This window comes from Columba livia, chromosome 1, assembly GCF_036013475.1.
Source record: "Columba livia isolate bColLiv1 breed racing homer chromosome 1, bColLiv1.pat.W.v2, whole genome shotgun sequence".
NCBI classification, from domain to species: Eukaryota; Metazoa; Chordata; class Aves; order Columbiformes; family Columbidae; genus Columba; species Columba livia.
The window spans coordinates 61,285,009-61,303,054 of NC_088602.1; the positions used below are offsets into that span (position 1 = coordinate 61,285,009).

At 40.9% G+C, this 18,046-nt stretch overlaps 1 protein-coding gene across 1 annotated transcript in view; it reads right to left on the reverse strand.

Moving 5' to 3' along the window:
- NALF1 (NALCN channel auxiliary factor 1) overlaps positions 1–4,297 on the reverse strand; it is a 483,922-nt gene extending 479,625 nt beyond the window's left edge. Inside the window, exon 1 of the mRNA XM_065058311.1 lies at positions 2,442–4,297. Within this exon, the coding sequence (XP_064914383.1) occupies positions 2,442–3,260 (819 nt within the window). The 5' untranslated portion in view covers positions 3,261–4,297. The remainder of the gene's footprint in view (positions 1–2,441) is intronic.
- Positions 4,298–18,046: the final 13,749 nt, after the last annotated feature.

Consider the following 18,046-nt stretch of genomic DNA (forward strand, 5'->3'; position numbering starts at 1 on the left):
CAGAGGCAACAACTAAGGACACGGCCGGAAGAGACCGGCCGCTCCTCAGCCAGACGGCGAGGTCACCCCGCTGCTCCTCCAGCACCCTGGACAGCGACCTCCCCCCTAGCGGCCAGCCCAGCCCAGCCACACTCAGCCCAGCCAAACCCAGCCCAGCCAAACCCAGCCCACCGCGCTGCCCCTCCAGCACCCTGGACAGCGACCTCCCCGCCAGCAGCCGGCCCTGCCCAGCCAAACCCAGACAAGTCCAGCCACACTCAGCCCATCCAAACCCAGACCAGCCGCCCCGCGTACCCGGTTGCGCCGCCTTCTGGCTTCCCCGAGGAGAGAAAGAAAACACTAAGTTGCACCCTTGTTTTTTTTGGTGGGGTTTTTCTGTTTTTGTTTTGTTGTGGTTTGGGGGTTTTATTGTTCTTGTTGTTGTCGTTTTCCCTCATGGAATATCCTTCTTTTTTAACACAGACTAGTTGGCCAAATTCTCGAAACATAGAGCATTACTATCTGGTGCTTGGAAACAGAGAACTGCAGGTCATAGGTACTGCATTTGTCTAATTTATTTATATGTTTCATGCAATCATTTTAATGTCAGCAACTTTTCCCCCATCATTAGATACGTATTTCTCCTTATTGAGTCTCCGAAGGAGAAATCATTATGCAGTGTACATTTGCTATTCTGTTCTTTTTCAACACCTTTTGCACTGTGACGTTCTGTAGAGAAACTGCATGCTTGGTGGTAAAGTTCAGTCAAACTAAACTGTGATACAAAAGATCACTTTAAGAAAGTAGATGTTGATCGTTTGGCAGCACAGAGCAGGAGGTCAATTTCTAGCTAAAGAGTTACTGAAATGGCAAAGATGTCCTTACAGTAGTAGACATTTATTTACATTTGATACACTGTATGATACAATGTATGCTTTTTTACTTGGCCAATTCACTCTGGAAATAAAATATATTTACATTATCAGTAACTGAGTACATGACCTATATACAAGTATGTACACACACAGTTTATAACCTAGAAACAGTGAAGTCAAAATTACTGATGACACTACTTTACTTTTTTGAAGTTTAACAAGAAAAAAAAAATAAACACAGCAACTTTCCAATATTATCCAATTAGATAACAGGATATTTCAGCTTCTGGAGGGACTGCGGATTGATTTTGTGGCAAAGATACGTGCAAATTGCACTAGCTCATTGGTGAATGGGATTCTTTAGGCATGAACTGTTACCATGAAATTATTTCAGAGGGCACTGCTGAAGTTACAAAGCACAGAGGTACTGCTATGCCTACTGTTCAGAGCGTTGATTTGTATGCGCTGTTGTGTTCCACTGCTAAAGCAGGATTTGGTTCAGACTAGTTAATGTAGTGCTACAGTAGTCCAGATAATACACCTGGCCCACCTCCCAATAAATACTCAAACTAATGGGTTGAAAAGCAGGCAGTTAGTAATTTTAGGTGTCAAAGCTAACACTTTTTTTCTGCCCTTTGGTGTCCTGAGAGCTAGGCCAACTAATCTTGTGCCAAAAGCAGAGAGAAGACAACAGCTATACAGAGTCGAAATGGGACCCTTCCTTCTAACAAAGGAAAATAAAAAACTCTGGATCTCTCTGAGAGGTCACTGGCAGCACCAAAGAAAACCACCGTGGTTTATTGAAAGTCTGCCACCATCGCTTCCGAACCAAGGACCAGTGCGGTGCCCTTTGACATCCACCCTCGTCCTCGTCCTCCAGCTTCCGAGGTCCACGATTTTGGCAGAGCGCCTGGAGGCACCGTCCCGTTCCCCGCTCCCGAGGCGTCCGGGAGCCCCCCAGATCCGCCGCTCGGCGCACCCGCCGCCTCTGCCCGTAGCCCCCGGCGCCAAGAGCCCGATGGAACCCACGGAGCCGCCGGTGCGCGCCCCCGGCCGCCGCTGAGGGACGAGACTCCCGTCCTCCGGGCACCGCGGCCACCTGGCCACCTGCCGCCCCGGCCTCGGCCAAGCCCCGGCCCCGACTCGCCCCGGAGGGACCGCGGGCAGGGCAGCATCGTCGGGCGGCCCCGACTGTCGTCCCGGCCCCGCTCATTGGCATGCAGCCCCCGTCGCTGCCTGCCGCCAAACCGCATCCCAACCCGCTGGAAGCCGGCAGCCGAGCCGGAGCCAATCGCATATTCATGAGGAGGGGGAATCCAACGCTGCACTCCCAAAGGACGGAGGATCACTTCTTTTTTTATTTTTTTTTCCAACCTTCCCCCTCTCTCTGCCTCCCTTTTACCAATCCGCTAACGGGGTCTCCCCGCCGACATCCTCCGCATCTTCGACTGCACCCTAAAAACCACCACAGCCGGCGCCAGGAGCAGAGACCGAAGCAGCCAAAACAGGGACCACGACAGCCACAACAGCTGAGGGAGGCACGCCAGCCCGCCAGCCAGGGACAGGAAACACAGCAGGGGCTCCTACCTTACAATCCTCAGGACACGATTTCACCGAGTACTCATCCGACTGTAAATATTTCTGGAGCATAACCTCAAACTCTTCGTATTTCTCCTGAGCGTGCTGGTCGTAGCGCTGGTAAGCCTGGACGCACTGGCTGCAGGAGCCTCCCCCCCTCAGCACCACATCCAGACTGCAGTTCAAAGTGTCCGGATTGGACAACCCGGCGAACAACTCCCAAAGTGTGTAGGAATTACAAAAGGAAAGGTAAAAATCCGTCAGGTCCCAGCCGGGCGCCGGGCTCTGCCCCGCGCCCCGCGGCCGCTCCTGCCCCCCCCGCCGCCGGCACACCGCCTCCGCGTCCCCCACGCTGAAGCACTGCCCGGACGAGGAGCTCTGGGGGGGGCACGTCTCCAGGGGCCTGGCGGTGGAGTTCCCCAGGAAAGCAGCCTTGGTGTGTCGGGGCTCGGTGGCGTTGGTGCGGCTGCCGCGGCTGCCGCCGTCGCTGCTGCCGGGGGAGGGAGGGAGGGAGGGCGAGGGGGGGGCGAGGAGCCGGGGCGTGGGGGGCGCCGGCTCCCCCATGCCCGCCAGCAGCTCCGGCTCCGCGGGCTCCGGCTTCTCAGGCGGCGGCTGCTCCTTCTCTCCGGTCCCCGTGAATTTGGCCTCGGCGCAGAACCACAAGTGATCAGAGAGCAGGACTGTGAAAAACAAGAGCGATGCCAGGGACAGTCGCCATTTCTGAGCCCTCTCTGAATCCGCGAAGGGTTTTTCGTTCTCCCGGGGTGCGAACCAGATTTTTAAGCCGTCATCATACTGCCGACTGCACATCCAAGCACCCCTGGTCATATTTTGGGAACGCACAGCCCTGGCCGACTCCACCGTGAGGGCTCCTTTGCCAGTGTCACCACAATATGCATTGACTTAAAAGATTGGGGGGATTTTCTTGCCTGCCTTCCCTTTCCTCGCTTGCTCTCTCTTCCACTCTCCTCCTCTCTCTCTTTCTCCCTCTTCTTTTTTTCTTTCTTCTTTTCTTCCTCTGAGATATTGTTGGGTTTCGCCGGTGGCTCTGCCTTGGTCTCACCACACGAAGCAGCCCCAGTCCATCCAACGCGGAGTGCCGTGGAGAAGATAAGAGCAATAACGCAGAGAGAGGAGGAGGGAGAGGAGATGGTGGTGGTAGTGGTGATAGTTGGTGGTGGCGGGGCTGCGCGGCTGGTCCTTTCCCCCTCTCACCCAGGCATGGTCAGATCGCAGCACCCCATCTCCCTCCTGAGAAAAGCCTGCTGCCCCCGGACACCTGCATGCCACGTCCCCCGCTGCCGACAGACGGCTCCGGGAGGGTTCCTCGCCTCCTCTTCCTCCCTGCCGCCTTCGCTGCTCCTCTTCCTCAGCCACGAGCCCCGGCACAGACGCCTGCACCGCTGTCTCCGTCTTCTCTTTTTCCTCTCCCCCCTCCGCTCTAACTGGAGAGACGCTGCTGCAGGGCTCCCGGAGCGCTGCCGAGGATGCTGAAGAGGAGGAGGAGGAAGAGGAAGAGGAGGAGGAGGCTGCCGGGGCCGCCGCCGCTGCTGGTGACAATGGGCTGCGGCTGCCGCCGCTGCTGCCGCCGGGCGCGGTGTCCCCGGGCGCACGGGGCGGAACTGCCTGGCTGGGGGCCCCCGATGGGCACAGGCATCTTGGGCCCCTGGGCTAAGTTGCCGCCATCTTCGTCCTGGAGAAACACTTTTTTGGGGGGAGCTCTGCCTTTTGCGTCATCTCCTCCCGCGCCGAGATCTCTCTATCCTGGCGCATTGGCAGCAGCAGCAACTCTGCCTCCTCCCGCCTGAGGAGGAGGAGGTGGGAGAGGCACTGGGGACCACATGGCTCCAAAGAGCTTCCTCGGTGCAACTCTTTCTACTCGTATTACCAAAGGGACTGCTCGGTAGCACCTTCCAGCCCTCTCTCCTTCAAGGTCTTCTTCCCTTTGCGGCCCTGAAACACCATGTCTGCACAGGATGGTGGCTGGAGAGGTCGGTCGCCGTGTCTGTCCTTATCACAGCAAATCACAAATGACATATGAAACTCTAGGCACTGGATCCTGGCAAGTTTTTGCCCCACAGTAAAATGCCCAAAAACAACTGCCTGTCTTTCAGTCAGCGAGCTGGAAAGCATAATGCCATAAACCTCAAGCTGTTCCCCCAAGAGAAGTTTTGCAAAACCCTGGTCCAGCTGGGTAAATAGTGCCAGTCTTTGTGTTTCACTTTTTAGATGTCACTGGCTGGAGAGAGAGACAGAACAAGCAGGTTTATATCTCCTGCTAGGGTGATGAATTCCTGACGATCTCCACTCAGATCCACAACAGACATGCTACCACCTTCTGTCCGCAAACAGCAGGGTCTCTTGCTTAAATAAATATACTGTTTGGTGACCCCTACATTACTTTCATCTTGGTTAGCGACACACCTTAATGTAACAGTGAAAAAAACTTGGATCAAGCACTAGAGAAAATGCCAGCTGAAGATTGAATATTGTCAGATGAAAACCTGGAGTTACAAGGTCTTCCTCTCAATTCATCAGCTTTGCTATCTGACCATAGCATAACTAAGGTGTATATTTTCATTTCTCCATTGGACTGGGGGAAGGCTTAGAGGTCATATCTTTCCTTGTTCCTCAGGCTTTCTCCACCCTGGAGCAAGGGTATCAACTACCCTTGAACAAGGTGCACAATGTACCCCAAAAGGTGGCTTTTCTCCATTATTTGGTTAAAGAAAGCTTCATTCCTTAACAAACATGGCCATGGTCTATAAGCTGATGTAGATCACTGACAGTGCTCTAATTTAGCTTTGAAAGGTATAGTGGGAAGAAATCTGAAACTAAACCATACCAGAGGAGGACAAAACTTGCACCTTTTCTGACTGCAGCTGTCATTAACCGAGGGGTGAGATTACCAAGGAATGTGCTGGAATTTCCATCACTTTGAGTAATAAATCAAGACTGGATGTCTTTCAAAAGGAAATGCAATACCTCAAACAGAAGACGCAAACCCAAGGGAGGAATTGCTGAGTAAGGTTCTATGCCCTTTGTTATTCTGGGGGTCAAAGCGCATTATCATAATGGTCTCATCTGACCTCAAAAGATCTATGAGTCAAATTCTACACTGAGCAGAAGTTGTCTGTGGATTTTATTTTGATAGACTATTTAAAGACACAGAAATATGTTCTAGTATTATAAGAAAATCTCTACAGTACTCAAATCAGAATGCAACTTTGCAATTCTCAGTCAATCATCTCACACCATCTGCTAATGGTACATTATTAGTTTTGGGGTCTTGGAGCTTTGATTGCAAAGATTTGACATACTTTGATGGGCCTCATACAGTATCTGCCTTTTTTTAATGTTTTCTGTTCTGGAGCAAAACTGTGACGGAGCTCTTAAAAGGGAATCAGAACTGCTCCACTTTTCTAACGTGTAGTGCCATTATATTTTGCTTGGTTGGTTATGTATTTTGTAATGGAATAGAGGGACTGAAACAGAAATGCAGGGAAAAAAAAACCAAACCAAACCAAACCAAACCAAAAAACAGCAAAAAACCTAGGATAAGCAACAAGTTCCTGGCACACCAGGTCTGAGATTTTCAGAATGTGCTCTATTAAGATATGTAGTACTGGCTTAATAATTATTCTCTATTTGAAAGACAAACTTGGGGTGAAGAAAGCCGGTTTCTGAGTTCTGACCTGGCAAACAGGCTCTTATATGGTTTTCCTGTTGTCCTGTTGGGAAAACGAGAGCATAATAGGCAATTCTGCAATTCTGAAATTAGAAATGTTCTTCATCTCCATAATGTTAATTTAAGAGTTGATAATGAAAAAAATGCTGGTATCCAGACCTCATCTGAAACTTAATATAAGAATTAATTCCTAAGTCTGTTCTCTTCTGTTTGCACTTGCTTAGGATCAAAACAAATAAAGTTGATCCGCGAGAATTTTTTAGATATACCTGGCTTCTCAAAAAAATCCATTTTCACATCATGCAATATTTTCACACATTTCTTGACTTTTGTCTGGAAAAAGAAAAGAGTGAGAGTTCTTTTTCAACACCTAGCAATAAACTGTAAGACAACATTCATCATTCCTGAAATGAGTGCGTCCTCCTTGCTTTTCCATTGACAATTTTCCATGACAGAGAATGTGTAATTCAAAACTGTTGTTTTGCCTGTCATACTTCCCCCAAAGCCCCATTCCCTCTTCACCTAGCGTGGTGAATAACTTACAATGTTAGTTGCAGCAGCTGGTTCCTGATGGATCTGAACAGAAGCAGTTCAGTTCTCTGGTGCCCCTTAGTGTTAGGTCTTGGAGCTCAAAGGAAAAAAACAGTGCTATAAAATAATGTTTGAAAATCAAGAATCTGATTGCATGCAATGGGGGAAAGAATCTGTAGTATATTCTGTATCTGGTTTCTCTCAAAGCTCCTTCAATATATCGTTATCATAAATCTGATCTAAATAACAATTCTATTTAAATAAGGTTAATGAATTATATGAATGTGAATAAAAGGGACAATCTTTCTTCAAAAATATAATTACAGAAGTATGTCCCCTTAATCACCTTTAATTCTAAATAACTCTAGTGGTGCAAAACTCTGGCTTCAAGTTGAAATGATACTTTTTATTTGGAATATTGATTACTCATGTTCCAAAGCTTGGCAAGTGTGAGGAACTCATGCAAGCCTGTCTCCCTAGCTGGTGGAGTCACCAGATGTTTCACAGATGGATCTTCTTAAAGTAATGTAGTTCAGTGTCGACTCTGCCATACAGTGCTTCGATCAGTACAATCAGAACTAATGTTCTTTAATTCTTGGATTCATAATATGTGAGATAGACAATTTATTAAGCACTAAGGACAAAATTTTAACAGAACGAGCTTGCACAACATTCAAGAGTCTTGAAGCTATTGCTTAACCTACATACCATGTGTTTTCTTTATGAAAGTACTTTAGCTTACCAAACAGAAATAATTCTTGACGTAGCATGTTAATGATAACTCTCATCAGAATAGAAGGCTTAATCTTTTCAAAATAAATGTTCTTAATTTTTTTTTTCCCTAATATCATGCATACAGTAATTTCCTGCATTAGTCTCTTGCTTTTCTTCAGTTTTTTGGATACAGAATTTTAAGGTCTGAAGAGCTGTATATTTGTCTTTCAGATGATTTTAACAGGTTTGAGAGCCATGTCTTGTCTTTGTAATGTATCTTCTTTATTTAAGAAAAAAATGTATTTTCTAATTGCTAAGCAGCACTTCTTTTTGTAAAATCTTGCAGCAGGCTATTTTTATAATAGTAGATTTCATTTTATTTTGGGGTTGACTGATTATACTGATAGAAGCAATAGTTGAAACAGTTATTAACAGAAATACTCAGTCGAACTCTCGCATTTGAGTGTCATCCAGCATTTTTAATACCAAGAAAACATATCAGGCCCTTTACTAATTTCTCTTATATTAATTAATTTTTATAGGTTAAACAATTTGTATTCAATAAGAATATCTATACATTCTTTGTAGGCAAAATGCTGTGTCAAGTATGTGTTTTAGCATCTTCAGAGTTGTACAATTTTTGTTTTATTTTGTGTGTGTGATTTTACCCGTTACCTGGGGAGTCAGAGGTTTAATTATCTGAGCCTATTTGCTAAGAATAATTCCCATAATGGTTGTATGACACAAGCAACTTCATAACATAGAATAATTCATTTTTTTCCCATCAAATTCTGAATGTTCTAGCTTCCCATTCAGTATTTTTCAGAAAGCTGAATTATTGGGAGAAAACTTCAAGCATCTGGGCCTTATTGCCTCAAAACAATGGAAAATTTATGTTAATATTAGCAGGCACTGAAGCTACCAATCCCTGTTCAAACAGCTCGATTCAGATTTTGAGATTCTTGCACTTTCCTGTGTTCCCACTTTCCACATGACCTTCAGTTTTGTCCATTTGGTTTGATTTTCTTTTTAAGCTTTTCTTACAAAATTAGAGGATTAATTGTCACCCAATCAGTTATAAAAGTTTGTCACATTGGATTTTAAATGACAGTGCAGTACAACCTTGGAAGATATTAATGCCATTAAGGTGATTGAATTATCTTGCAGATATTTGCTCTCTATCCTATAAGACTTCTTGTTAGAGAATAATAACATGTTTTTGTTGAGATTTTCAACCACAGAACAATGAAGGGAGGACATGGGATCTGGAAGTCCGACAATTTCTCTCTGGAAATTGTAGGTCATCTTTATCATGACATCTTTGTAATGTGAGCTCAGCCATAATATTACATCCAGCTGGTATATTTGGGCATGAGCTGAAATGAACTGAGGCTATTCTTCATTTACTGAAGCCATCAAACTAGTGAAATATAACTTTTGCATATGACTGCAGCAGGAAGAAGATAATATAAATGTCTAGTGTGAATTAGCCTATGCCTATTAGAGTATGGTCTGGTCCAAAGCATGCTGAGATCAGGGGAAAGATTGCTATGGGTTTTAAAACCAGGTTTGTAGAAAGGAAGTAGAAGAATAAAGGTTCCTTCCATATGGGGATGAAAGAAAAAGTACTCAAAGGACCACCAAAAGGTAGATTACAGCTTTAAAAATATTTTTCTTCCTTTCCTTCTCTTAGTAATTGTATTCATTTTCTGTGTTCTAATAAATGTTATAGCCTGATTATATTTTTACAGACATCAAAGACATATTTTTTGTCTTTTTTGCTTGGTTGCCTTATAGATATCCCAGCTCTTTCTCATAACAAAATACACCTCATAGGGAAGAAATAATACTTCATTTTTCTCATAAATACTATTTTATAATAATTTTCTTAAATAAATAAAAAAATAGAGAGAACTGTGTGAAAAGTTTAAAGTTTTGATTGATTAGTCGAAAACATTTCATTTGCTCTCTCTCTCTCCTTCACTCAAAGAAGAAAAAATGCTTTCAGGCATAACCTCACTGTCTAATTAATTGTCTGATTTTCTGTTTAAGTAGAATGTTTTTGATCACCTGAAGTTACAATGCCTACATTAGCTAGGTTTTCTTTATAATGTACCGAATTCACACTAGTTTGTACTTGTAGCCCTGTTTCCATCCATGTCTGTGGTATGAAGAATGTGGAAAAGAGAGAAAGGATTAATTTAGAAAGAACATATGTTAGCAAATAAACTTCTCCTGATTATTATTCCACATTTTATGCCACTTTCATTAAAAATATGCCATCCCAGAAAACTCTTTTGAGATTGCTCATGTGAAAGTTTGGTAATATCTTTATGTTTTGAATACCAGTTGCTGCAGTGTGACTTTTAAAGGCATTTGACAGCATGCAGGCAGGACACAAGTCAGCTCTGCCCTGAGGTTGATAAATGTGGGCTTTTCTTCTTTTGATCAGAAGAAATACTTCTATTAATAAAATGTACATAATTATGTATAGTTCTGATACAGAACCTGATTGTAGGCTGAATAATTAACATTGTCATACATATCTACCCTCAAAAATGTAAACAATTTCTGGAAATTTTCATTTCATCTCTCCCTGGTTATCTAGACTTAAGCATCTGGTCAAAGTTTATCCTTTCATCATATTGATAGTAAGCTAGCTAACACATAGCTAACAGCTAATGCAGCTGCCTCCGGAGCACAGCTCATTCCATCCTTAGAGATGTCTAAGACAGGCACTTCTGTGTGACGGGTCATCTTCTGCCATCTCTTTCCACTGATTATGGAAGAAATCTCTCTGATTAACTTTAAATTGTTGCCTATTGAACCTAGCTTTAATTCAGTTAGTCAGCCAGGTTCCTGGCTTCGTCTTTGTGTTCTACCAAACATTCTTCTTGAAGAAAAATCTGTAAACAAGTGTGGAAGTACTTATTTGAGACATTTGTAAATTTCCTTTCCTACCAACTTTATTCTGTTGTTTAGTAGAAAAGCAGACATGAAGGAACCATACACTGACACTCCTTATTTTTTGACCTGGGATGTATCTTTTTCTGCTGAACGGGGATATCCCACCTTCTGCGAAGCAGCTGCAACGCCACTTGCCAGAAAGGGAGAGAGAGGGTGTTTTGTTTTGTTTTGCTTTGTTTTGTTTTGTTTTGTTTTTCTCTCTGCCTCTCCTTGCCTTTCAAGGTATTCCTGTGAAGAAAGTATGTGACTGAAGTTGTAGGATGACTCAAGCTCTTGTGGTCTTTTTGGAGTAGTCCCACAATCAATTTAATGTGTCTGACCTGAAGGCAAATGTCTCCTTTTGTTTGTGACTATCACTTTGGTTTCGATTCCATATGCATTTTGAGAAATTCAGAGAACTCAGTGCAGTCTGCAAGTAAAGAGTTCCTGAGATTTTATTCTGTTTCCACTCTTCAGATGCTCATGGTTCTGGCAAAGCATGCGTTCCCTCTTCCTCAGCATCTCCATTTATAAACAGGGAGGCTGGGAGAGGTAACCAATGTCTGCATAGTGCTGCTTTAAATAATAAAAATAATGAATTCACCTTTTGATGGGCTACTATATAGGTCAGCATATCATGTTATTTCTCATCTCATTTAGCTCCTAAGGACTGAATATTTGTTATTGTTTCAAATCCGATTGCTCCTCCTATCTAAGTGGCATACATGCTTTTGTGAACAAACAAATAACGATTTTCTGCAAGAAGGATCTTCTTCAAATCACTCTTAATCTTAGAGTAAATTAACAGTATTGCTTTTCTAATTTTCCAGTAAAATACTTTATTTGATATTTGGCGATATATTACATTTTCATTACATTACATTGCTGGGAAAGCAGAGCTTTATTTGCATGCTTTTTTCTTTGGAGGGGGAAGACAGAGAAAGGAAATGTAATTATACTGGGTACTTTAGTCTCCTAATTAGCTTCACTGGGTCTTAAATTTAACTCTTACATTCTGATGAAGTTCATTTTTCTTCTCTTTCCTTTCATCTTGTTCTTTTTGCTCTGGAGACGGCTCCTGATGTTCGACTGTGGCTGTGTAATACTTTGTCTCCTCCCATAGCACCAAAGCAAATACAGTTTCCAGCCGCTTTCCTAGCATATTCAGAATTTTTCTAGGGGTAGGCAGACAGACTCTGCATTTAAGTGCCACCATTATGGTTATCATTTGCCTGAAGCCACAAACTCGGCTGGCCCAGAGCCAGTGAACAAGCACTGTGTGTTGCTGAGGTGACCGGGTGCTCTCAGAGTTCACACACCATCATTTCATACAGTGTTGGCTGGATCTGCTGCATATGGGCTTCGTGAAACAGTCAGAGATGAAATACTTCAGAAGGGTAATGATCTTCAGCTTCTTTCTGGTATTTTTCAAAACAAAAAAAAACTGTGCAATTTCACTGTGTCATTGCTCTTTTTTTATTTTGATTATTTTCTTATAATTATTTATACTAGAGAACTCCTTGAAAGCCTGAATTACAGACCAGAATCCCTTTTTATACACAAAGTAAAATCCAAAACAGAGGAGGAGTCACCATTGTACTTTGGGTACCTAACCAAACACCAGCAGATAGGGAATTCGCTAAAGGAAGCTAGTTAATCTCCCTGACGTATTTCCTTAGTCAAGGCAGAGAGATAGGCTCCTTGGTAGGGAACAGTATTAATTAAACCCTTTCTCAGCATCACCCTGCAAAATAACCTCTTGCTCTCTTCTCTGTCCACTGAGGCTGAGGAAGGAGCTGGTTTAGTTTGGAACCTAAAGCAAGATGTGAGGCTCCTCACCAGAGTCTCTGTTGTGCAGGGCACACCAGTTAAATCATGAGAAGATGTAATAGGCAATTAATAGACATACAGGTTCAGGAAGGGTGAGAGTGTCATGGCAGTAAAGATACAGTTAAAAAGTAATCACTGGGGAGTCTATAATTCATACAGACATGTCCGAAACTTGAAGACACCCTTTTGAAGTGGAAAACTATTGTTTTTCTTTTTCCCAGTTTTTTAATTAAAATAAATGTTTCTGGCTTCCTTATTTATCAACTGATGGGAAAGCTGTGGTTATCTTTTCTCAGCCTGAATTTTCTGCAGTGAACAGGATAGATTTGGGGGTTCAAAAGAGTGAAACTTGTGTTGGTCATTAAAGGTGTTAGGGCAGAACCAGTTAAATGATGCTTCAGCCTTCAGTTTTTAAGTTTACCAGAAGAGTGAATATACTGCTGTCTTATGGAATTTTAAAAGCAAAACCAACATAGCTAGGTGAAGAAGTGGTACAAAGAAAGGACAAGAATGGCAAATAATTTATTTTGCTTTATACATACAATGACATGGAGAACCTAAATTTCTTGATGGAGAAATTCCATCCAGAAATGCAGAGTTAGGGCTTGAAAATGTCATAATTTTTTGGTAGCCTTCTGGCAGAAACTTGATTTCTTAATTGCAGTTTATCTGCCCTTCAGATGATGAAGCTACAGCTAAATAAAGGAGTACTCCAAAAATGATAGCATATTTTTAGTATTAGACATTTCAAAAAAGTTAATCACATGTTAAAAGTTAACCAAATGTTTAGACAGCATGTAGATGACTGAAATGTTTATGGTATTTTACTGAGGCACAAAACCAGTCTATGTACTTTACATAACTTCCATTTAAATGCTTTTTCGTATTTCCTAGGCAACTTTCTTAGTCTTTAGGTGCTTTACCAGTAGAAGCATATGCACTGGGGATCCTTGGGGGAAGCAGGAGTTATTTTATAGTACCTAATTTTAGCCCAATAAAGACTTTTCTCCTACTTGCCAAGAAAAAAAGGCAAAGGCTCTTTCAGGGTGATTCAGAGCATGTAAGTTTAGCTCTCCAGTGTTAAAATAACTTTGAATATTAAAATTAGAGCCTTTAGTTTCACAGGCACACTTGAGAATGCTGCTTCTGGTTTAATGTACAAAATTGTATATGCACAACTTTTTTTTTTTTTTTTTTTTTTTTTCCTGAAGCACCAATGCAAAGAAGAACCTAATGGAAAGTTATTTTTTAGACACTAGCTGTGTCTATTAGGAATTTTGTGTTATGAAGAATTAAAAACATATATTTATTATAAGCACACAGAGATATCTCTTCTTGGGAAGAGTTGGGAAATGTAATCTGCTCTTGCCTACGAGCAAATGTCACAGCTTATACGACTCACCTGTACTTATTGATACCATGAATTACAAAACTTTTGAACCACTGACAAGCAAAAACCGCAAATCTAAAGTGAATTTAGGAATTTCCTTGCCTTCCACACATGTAACCACTCCAAGCTACTTTCACAGCAGAGGATCTAGATTTGCCCATCTTCTGGTTTGAGGGTTTGATGAAAGAGTTTCATCTTGTGAAAGTATTTCCATAGAAGTTATATAGATATTGTCCAAACGTTTAATTTTAGGCAGCAACAGAAGCAAGGGAAGGTAAAAGCATCCTAGGTTAACAGTAGGTCATATGGAGTTAAGCTTCCTCAGTTGTTCCTAATTTAGTCATTTTTCAGTTCCTGCATCAATCAATGCTTGTACATGAAGGAGGGACACAAGCACTCTGTATGCAGCAAAAAGTCGTTCTGTCATTATTCAAATGTTCTAACAAGCAAACATATGACACAACTTTGATATATAAACATAAAAAAAAAAAATAAAGGAGAAATATGGTGTTGTAGGTATGAACTTGGATACCCTATTACTAGATCATTTCCTCCAGTAGAGCTATAGGAATTTCCTAAGTAGTCTCTCTGTTCTCATTCTACACGTGGAAGAATTATTCAGAGTGGATAACACACAGACAGTTTGTGCCTTATTAATAATTCAAACAATTGTATTTTCAATTATGTTCTTAATTACAAAACAAACTAGACAACATTAATTTTGAATGGACTGCATAATTCTAATATGTATTTCTGTTCAACTATCTTGATGAGACATCTACCCAGATAAATATTTTTCAAAGCTTTCCTTTAAATCTAAGCTGGCAAGGTGGACAGAGTATGTGCTTTGATATTAATTAAAACTATCTGCATTAATTTACAATAAGTTAATTGCTCCGCCTGTATAAGGCCTGAACTTCTTGTTATGTTTTGCCTTCCCTTAAATAAGTTATTTGTATTTCTGCCTCTTTCTTTTAATCTATTGTTCTCCTAGAAAACTCATGTATTTAGAAAGGTTAATCAGAAATACAGTGTTGAAGTCCCTATCGTATTACAGAGACCTACACCTCCATGCAATCATTGTTGGCATACATCCATTGTAATTTTATCTGCAGATTTATATCATCTGAGTATCAAAGTCAAGGCTTAAACTGCTGATGGACATTTTTCAGAAAGTTGCAAAATACATGTTAAAAAGTTCTGAAGAACAATAGTTCCATAAATAAGTTTGCCATGATTGTTTTTTTTCTTTATAAACACTTTTTTTTTTTTTTTTGTTCTCCAAGCATGGACAAGGTGTGTGGCTATGAAAGTTATAAGTTAGATGTGGGGAAGTTAATAGTGACGATTACTAAAATACATTAAAAAATAGTGATGTTTTACTGCAATGCCAATATGTATTTATGTTTTCATGATGTAATAGTATAGGTGAGTGATAAAAGTGATGAATAAGAAGTGGGATGAAAATGGTACTTATTGGGACTACTGTTGCCATTGGAATAACTTCATAATTACTGTGCTGGACACCACAGTGCACCTTAAAAAAAAAAAAGGTTTAATATGAGGTTTTTTCCCTGGTGGCATTGCTAGTTTAAAACCGTCCCACCATTTCTTTCTCCAGATGCTTTTTCCTGTCTCCTCACGTGATTCATTGCCCTGACCCTCTGGGCCAATGCAACTGCAATTCTGCAAACTTTACTAGTGAAATGATGATACTAACCCAATTCATTTCAGTAGTGAAGTTTATTGTCTCATTCAGCAACTGCTTGGTGCAACTGGGTGCAACACAAGGTAAACTACAACGCAGTGACAGTAACTTATTTAAACAGCTTTGTTGCTGGGTAGTTGTATTTTCAAACTTAACCTGAGAGAGTTTCATTGTGAAAAACAGAATCGCGAGTTTCTTTCAAATATCATTTAACAAATACGCATGAAGGGCCCTCAGTTTTCAAACCTAGCAACATGTAATGAAAAGACTATGGTAGAATCATTTTGGTTGGAAAAAACTTTAAGATCATCGTGTCTATGTTTGTTTTAAATGCAGATCTGCGAATACGCAATTAGTGCAGTAGAAGTGAAAGTCTGCTTCAAGTAGGAGAATGTATAAAGACACAAGATGAGGTGGAAAACTGAATTCTGTGGGTTTTTTAAAAGAATCATTTCCTGAAAAATTGGAAACAAGGTTTTGGATTCATTGGATTACTTCCAATTTTTTATTTTTTTTAAAGTAATTTGTTTATTTTATACTTTGGTTTACAGTTCCAGTAAGTAGCCTGAATGATTCACTGCACTGGACCCTGTTGGCTTATTTTCTTTCACTCCATCTTTCTATCTTCTATTTCTTTCTATTTTCTATTTCTTTCTATTTTTTTTCACCCCATTTTACTATCACCCCATCTTTACTGGTTTTGCAATATTCCGCTATACCTGAGTAAACGTATATTGCCAAACAAAGCAAATTACTAATTTGGATTCTTAAGTAACTGCTTTCTTTGGGTTCATTTATCCTTCCCAGAGATTTTTAACTCAGTTTTCAGGACAAACATTTGCATGAAATGAATAATGAAATAGGAAATATAGAGAAGCATTAGCTGGAAGGACTTTCTAACCCAGGAAGAAGAGCCACATCCTGTGTCTTGTCTGAACAAACATGTTTTGACAACATAAAATTTCTGAATAAGCTATCAAATGTAGAAAGTACTTATTAAATAAATATGAACAACAAACATTTTGGGAGCCCATGATCAGTTCTCTCTCAGACATGTCTCTCTCAGACATGAAAAACAAATCAAGTGAATAGTGTGCTATTATTCACACAGACCTAATTATACATTAGCTCTTTCTTAGGCATTTTCCAGCTGTCTTGTCTGTTTTTGTTACACCTGTATGAATTTACCTTTTTTCTCCTTGCTGATGTAAATATACTTCTTATGTCATTCCCTCACCCCTTCTCTCTCTTAAGACAGACTATAATAGCATTACTGCTTGAATAACAGGGCACTTTCATTATGTGCTCATTAAGATGTTTTGCCCAACTTTCTCTAAGAATTCTGAGTAGAACACCTTGCAGTACTCTGATCTTAGGAGTATAAATTACTGAACCAAGTCTGTATCAGGCAGAAGAAGTTGCAATCACTGTGTTAACAGCTCCTTTTTTCACTCTCTTAACTAAGAACCACTGTAAGAGATTACCTATTTTGGAAACATCTTTGAAATTATTCATGCACTCCACTTATTTCTTCCAATAATTCACTAGCCCTATTGCTATCATTGTATCTTCTTGGACTATGAGTACTATGTTTTACTGACTAATTCTGTGCTAAGAACATGAAAGCTTGTTCTCGACCCATCCTACCTATTACATCCACAGTCTCCCAAAACAGACTGTCCTTGATCCAACTGGTAGCCAGCTAGCACAGGCCCCAAGGTCTCACAAAATGTATTCCACAAGACTTACATGCTGTCCTTGGCCCATACGTGGCAGACAAACTTCACCTACACGCACCACACACCCAAATCAGACAAGCATATTCTAACACTTGCTACAGCTGTGCTTTCGCACAAGGAGTTGATCACTTCATGCAACTTGAACAAGTACTTACTACCACCCGGAATCTACGAGTAAAGATGAAACAACCCCATAGCAGGTATGTTTATTGGCATCTCAGTAGGACATGGGAAACTGATACTCAATAGTTTTCAATTAATTTAGAGTCTCCTAACCAGCCTGGAGAGTTTTCTTGTATCCATCACCAGAACCTAGGCATTTTGGGAGCAGAAAATTAGCTAAACTCGGAATGTTAAAATATATATATGCAAAGATATATAAAACTCAATATTAAATAGCATACCTCTGACTCAGCTGTTTATTTTACGAACCCTATTTACTTTCATTTCAGTGACTATTTACCTAAGACATATAAAAAGACACATTCTTCCTTTATATTTTTCTGAATATTCAGAATAGTTACTTCCTTTATGAACTCTTCATTCCTGACAACAACTTGAAGGATGGTATGGACACAAAATTTACAAACATAGAAGAAAGGAAGAAAGGTCACTTCCATGAAGGGCTTTACCTGTACACAGTCCTAGTAAAGGATATTCCTTTCTATGGAATCAGTCCCATCTTTTATTTTTTTCTTTTTTTTTTATCTTTTATTTTTTTTCCATCTTTTATTTCCTCCTTAAAACTCCACAAATATAATCTCCTCAGGATTTATAATGTATCTTTTATTATAATTTATTTTTTCTGGTCATGCTCAACTCCACCACAGAAAATACTTTTTTAAAGCACGCCACTGAAATTAACAACCCTTCCATAACTCGATTGCCCCAAACATCCTGTAACTTCTTTACATTTTATCTAACCAGGTCATTAGCCTGGTTGATTTATTTCTTTTTCTGCACACATAATTATTTTGAGAATGTACAGCATTTCTTCTTGTCAAGTTTTAGCTCTCATTTTGGTTTCATTTAACTTCTGGAACTCCTCTAATAATACCTTCAAATATG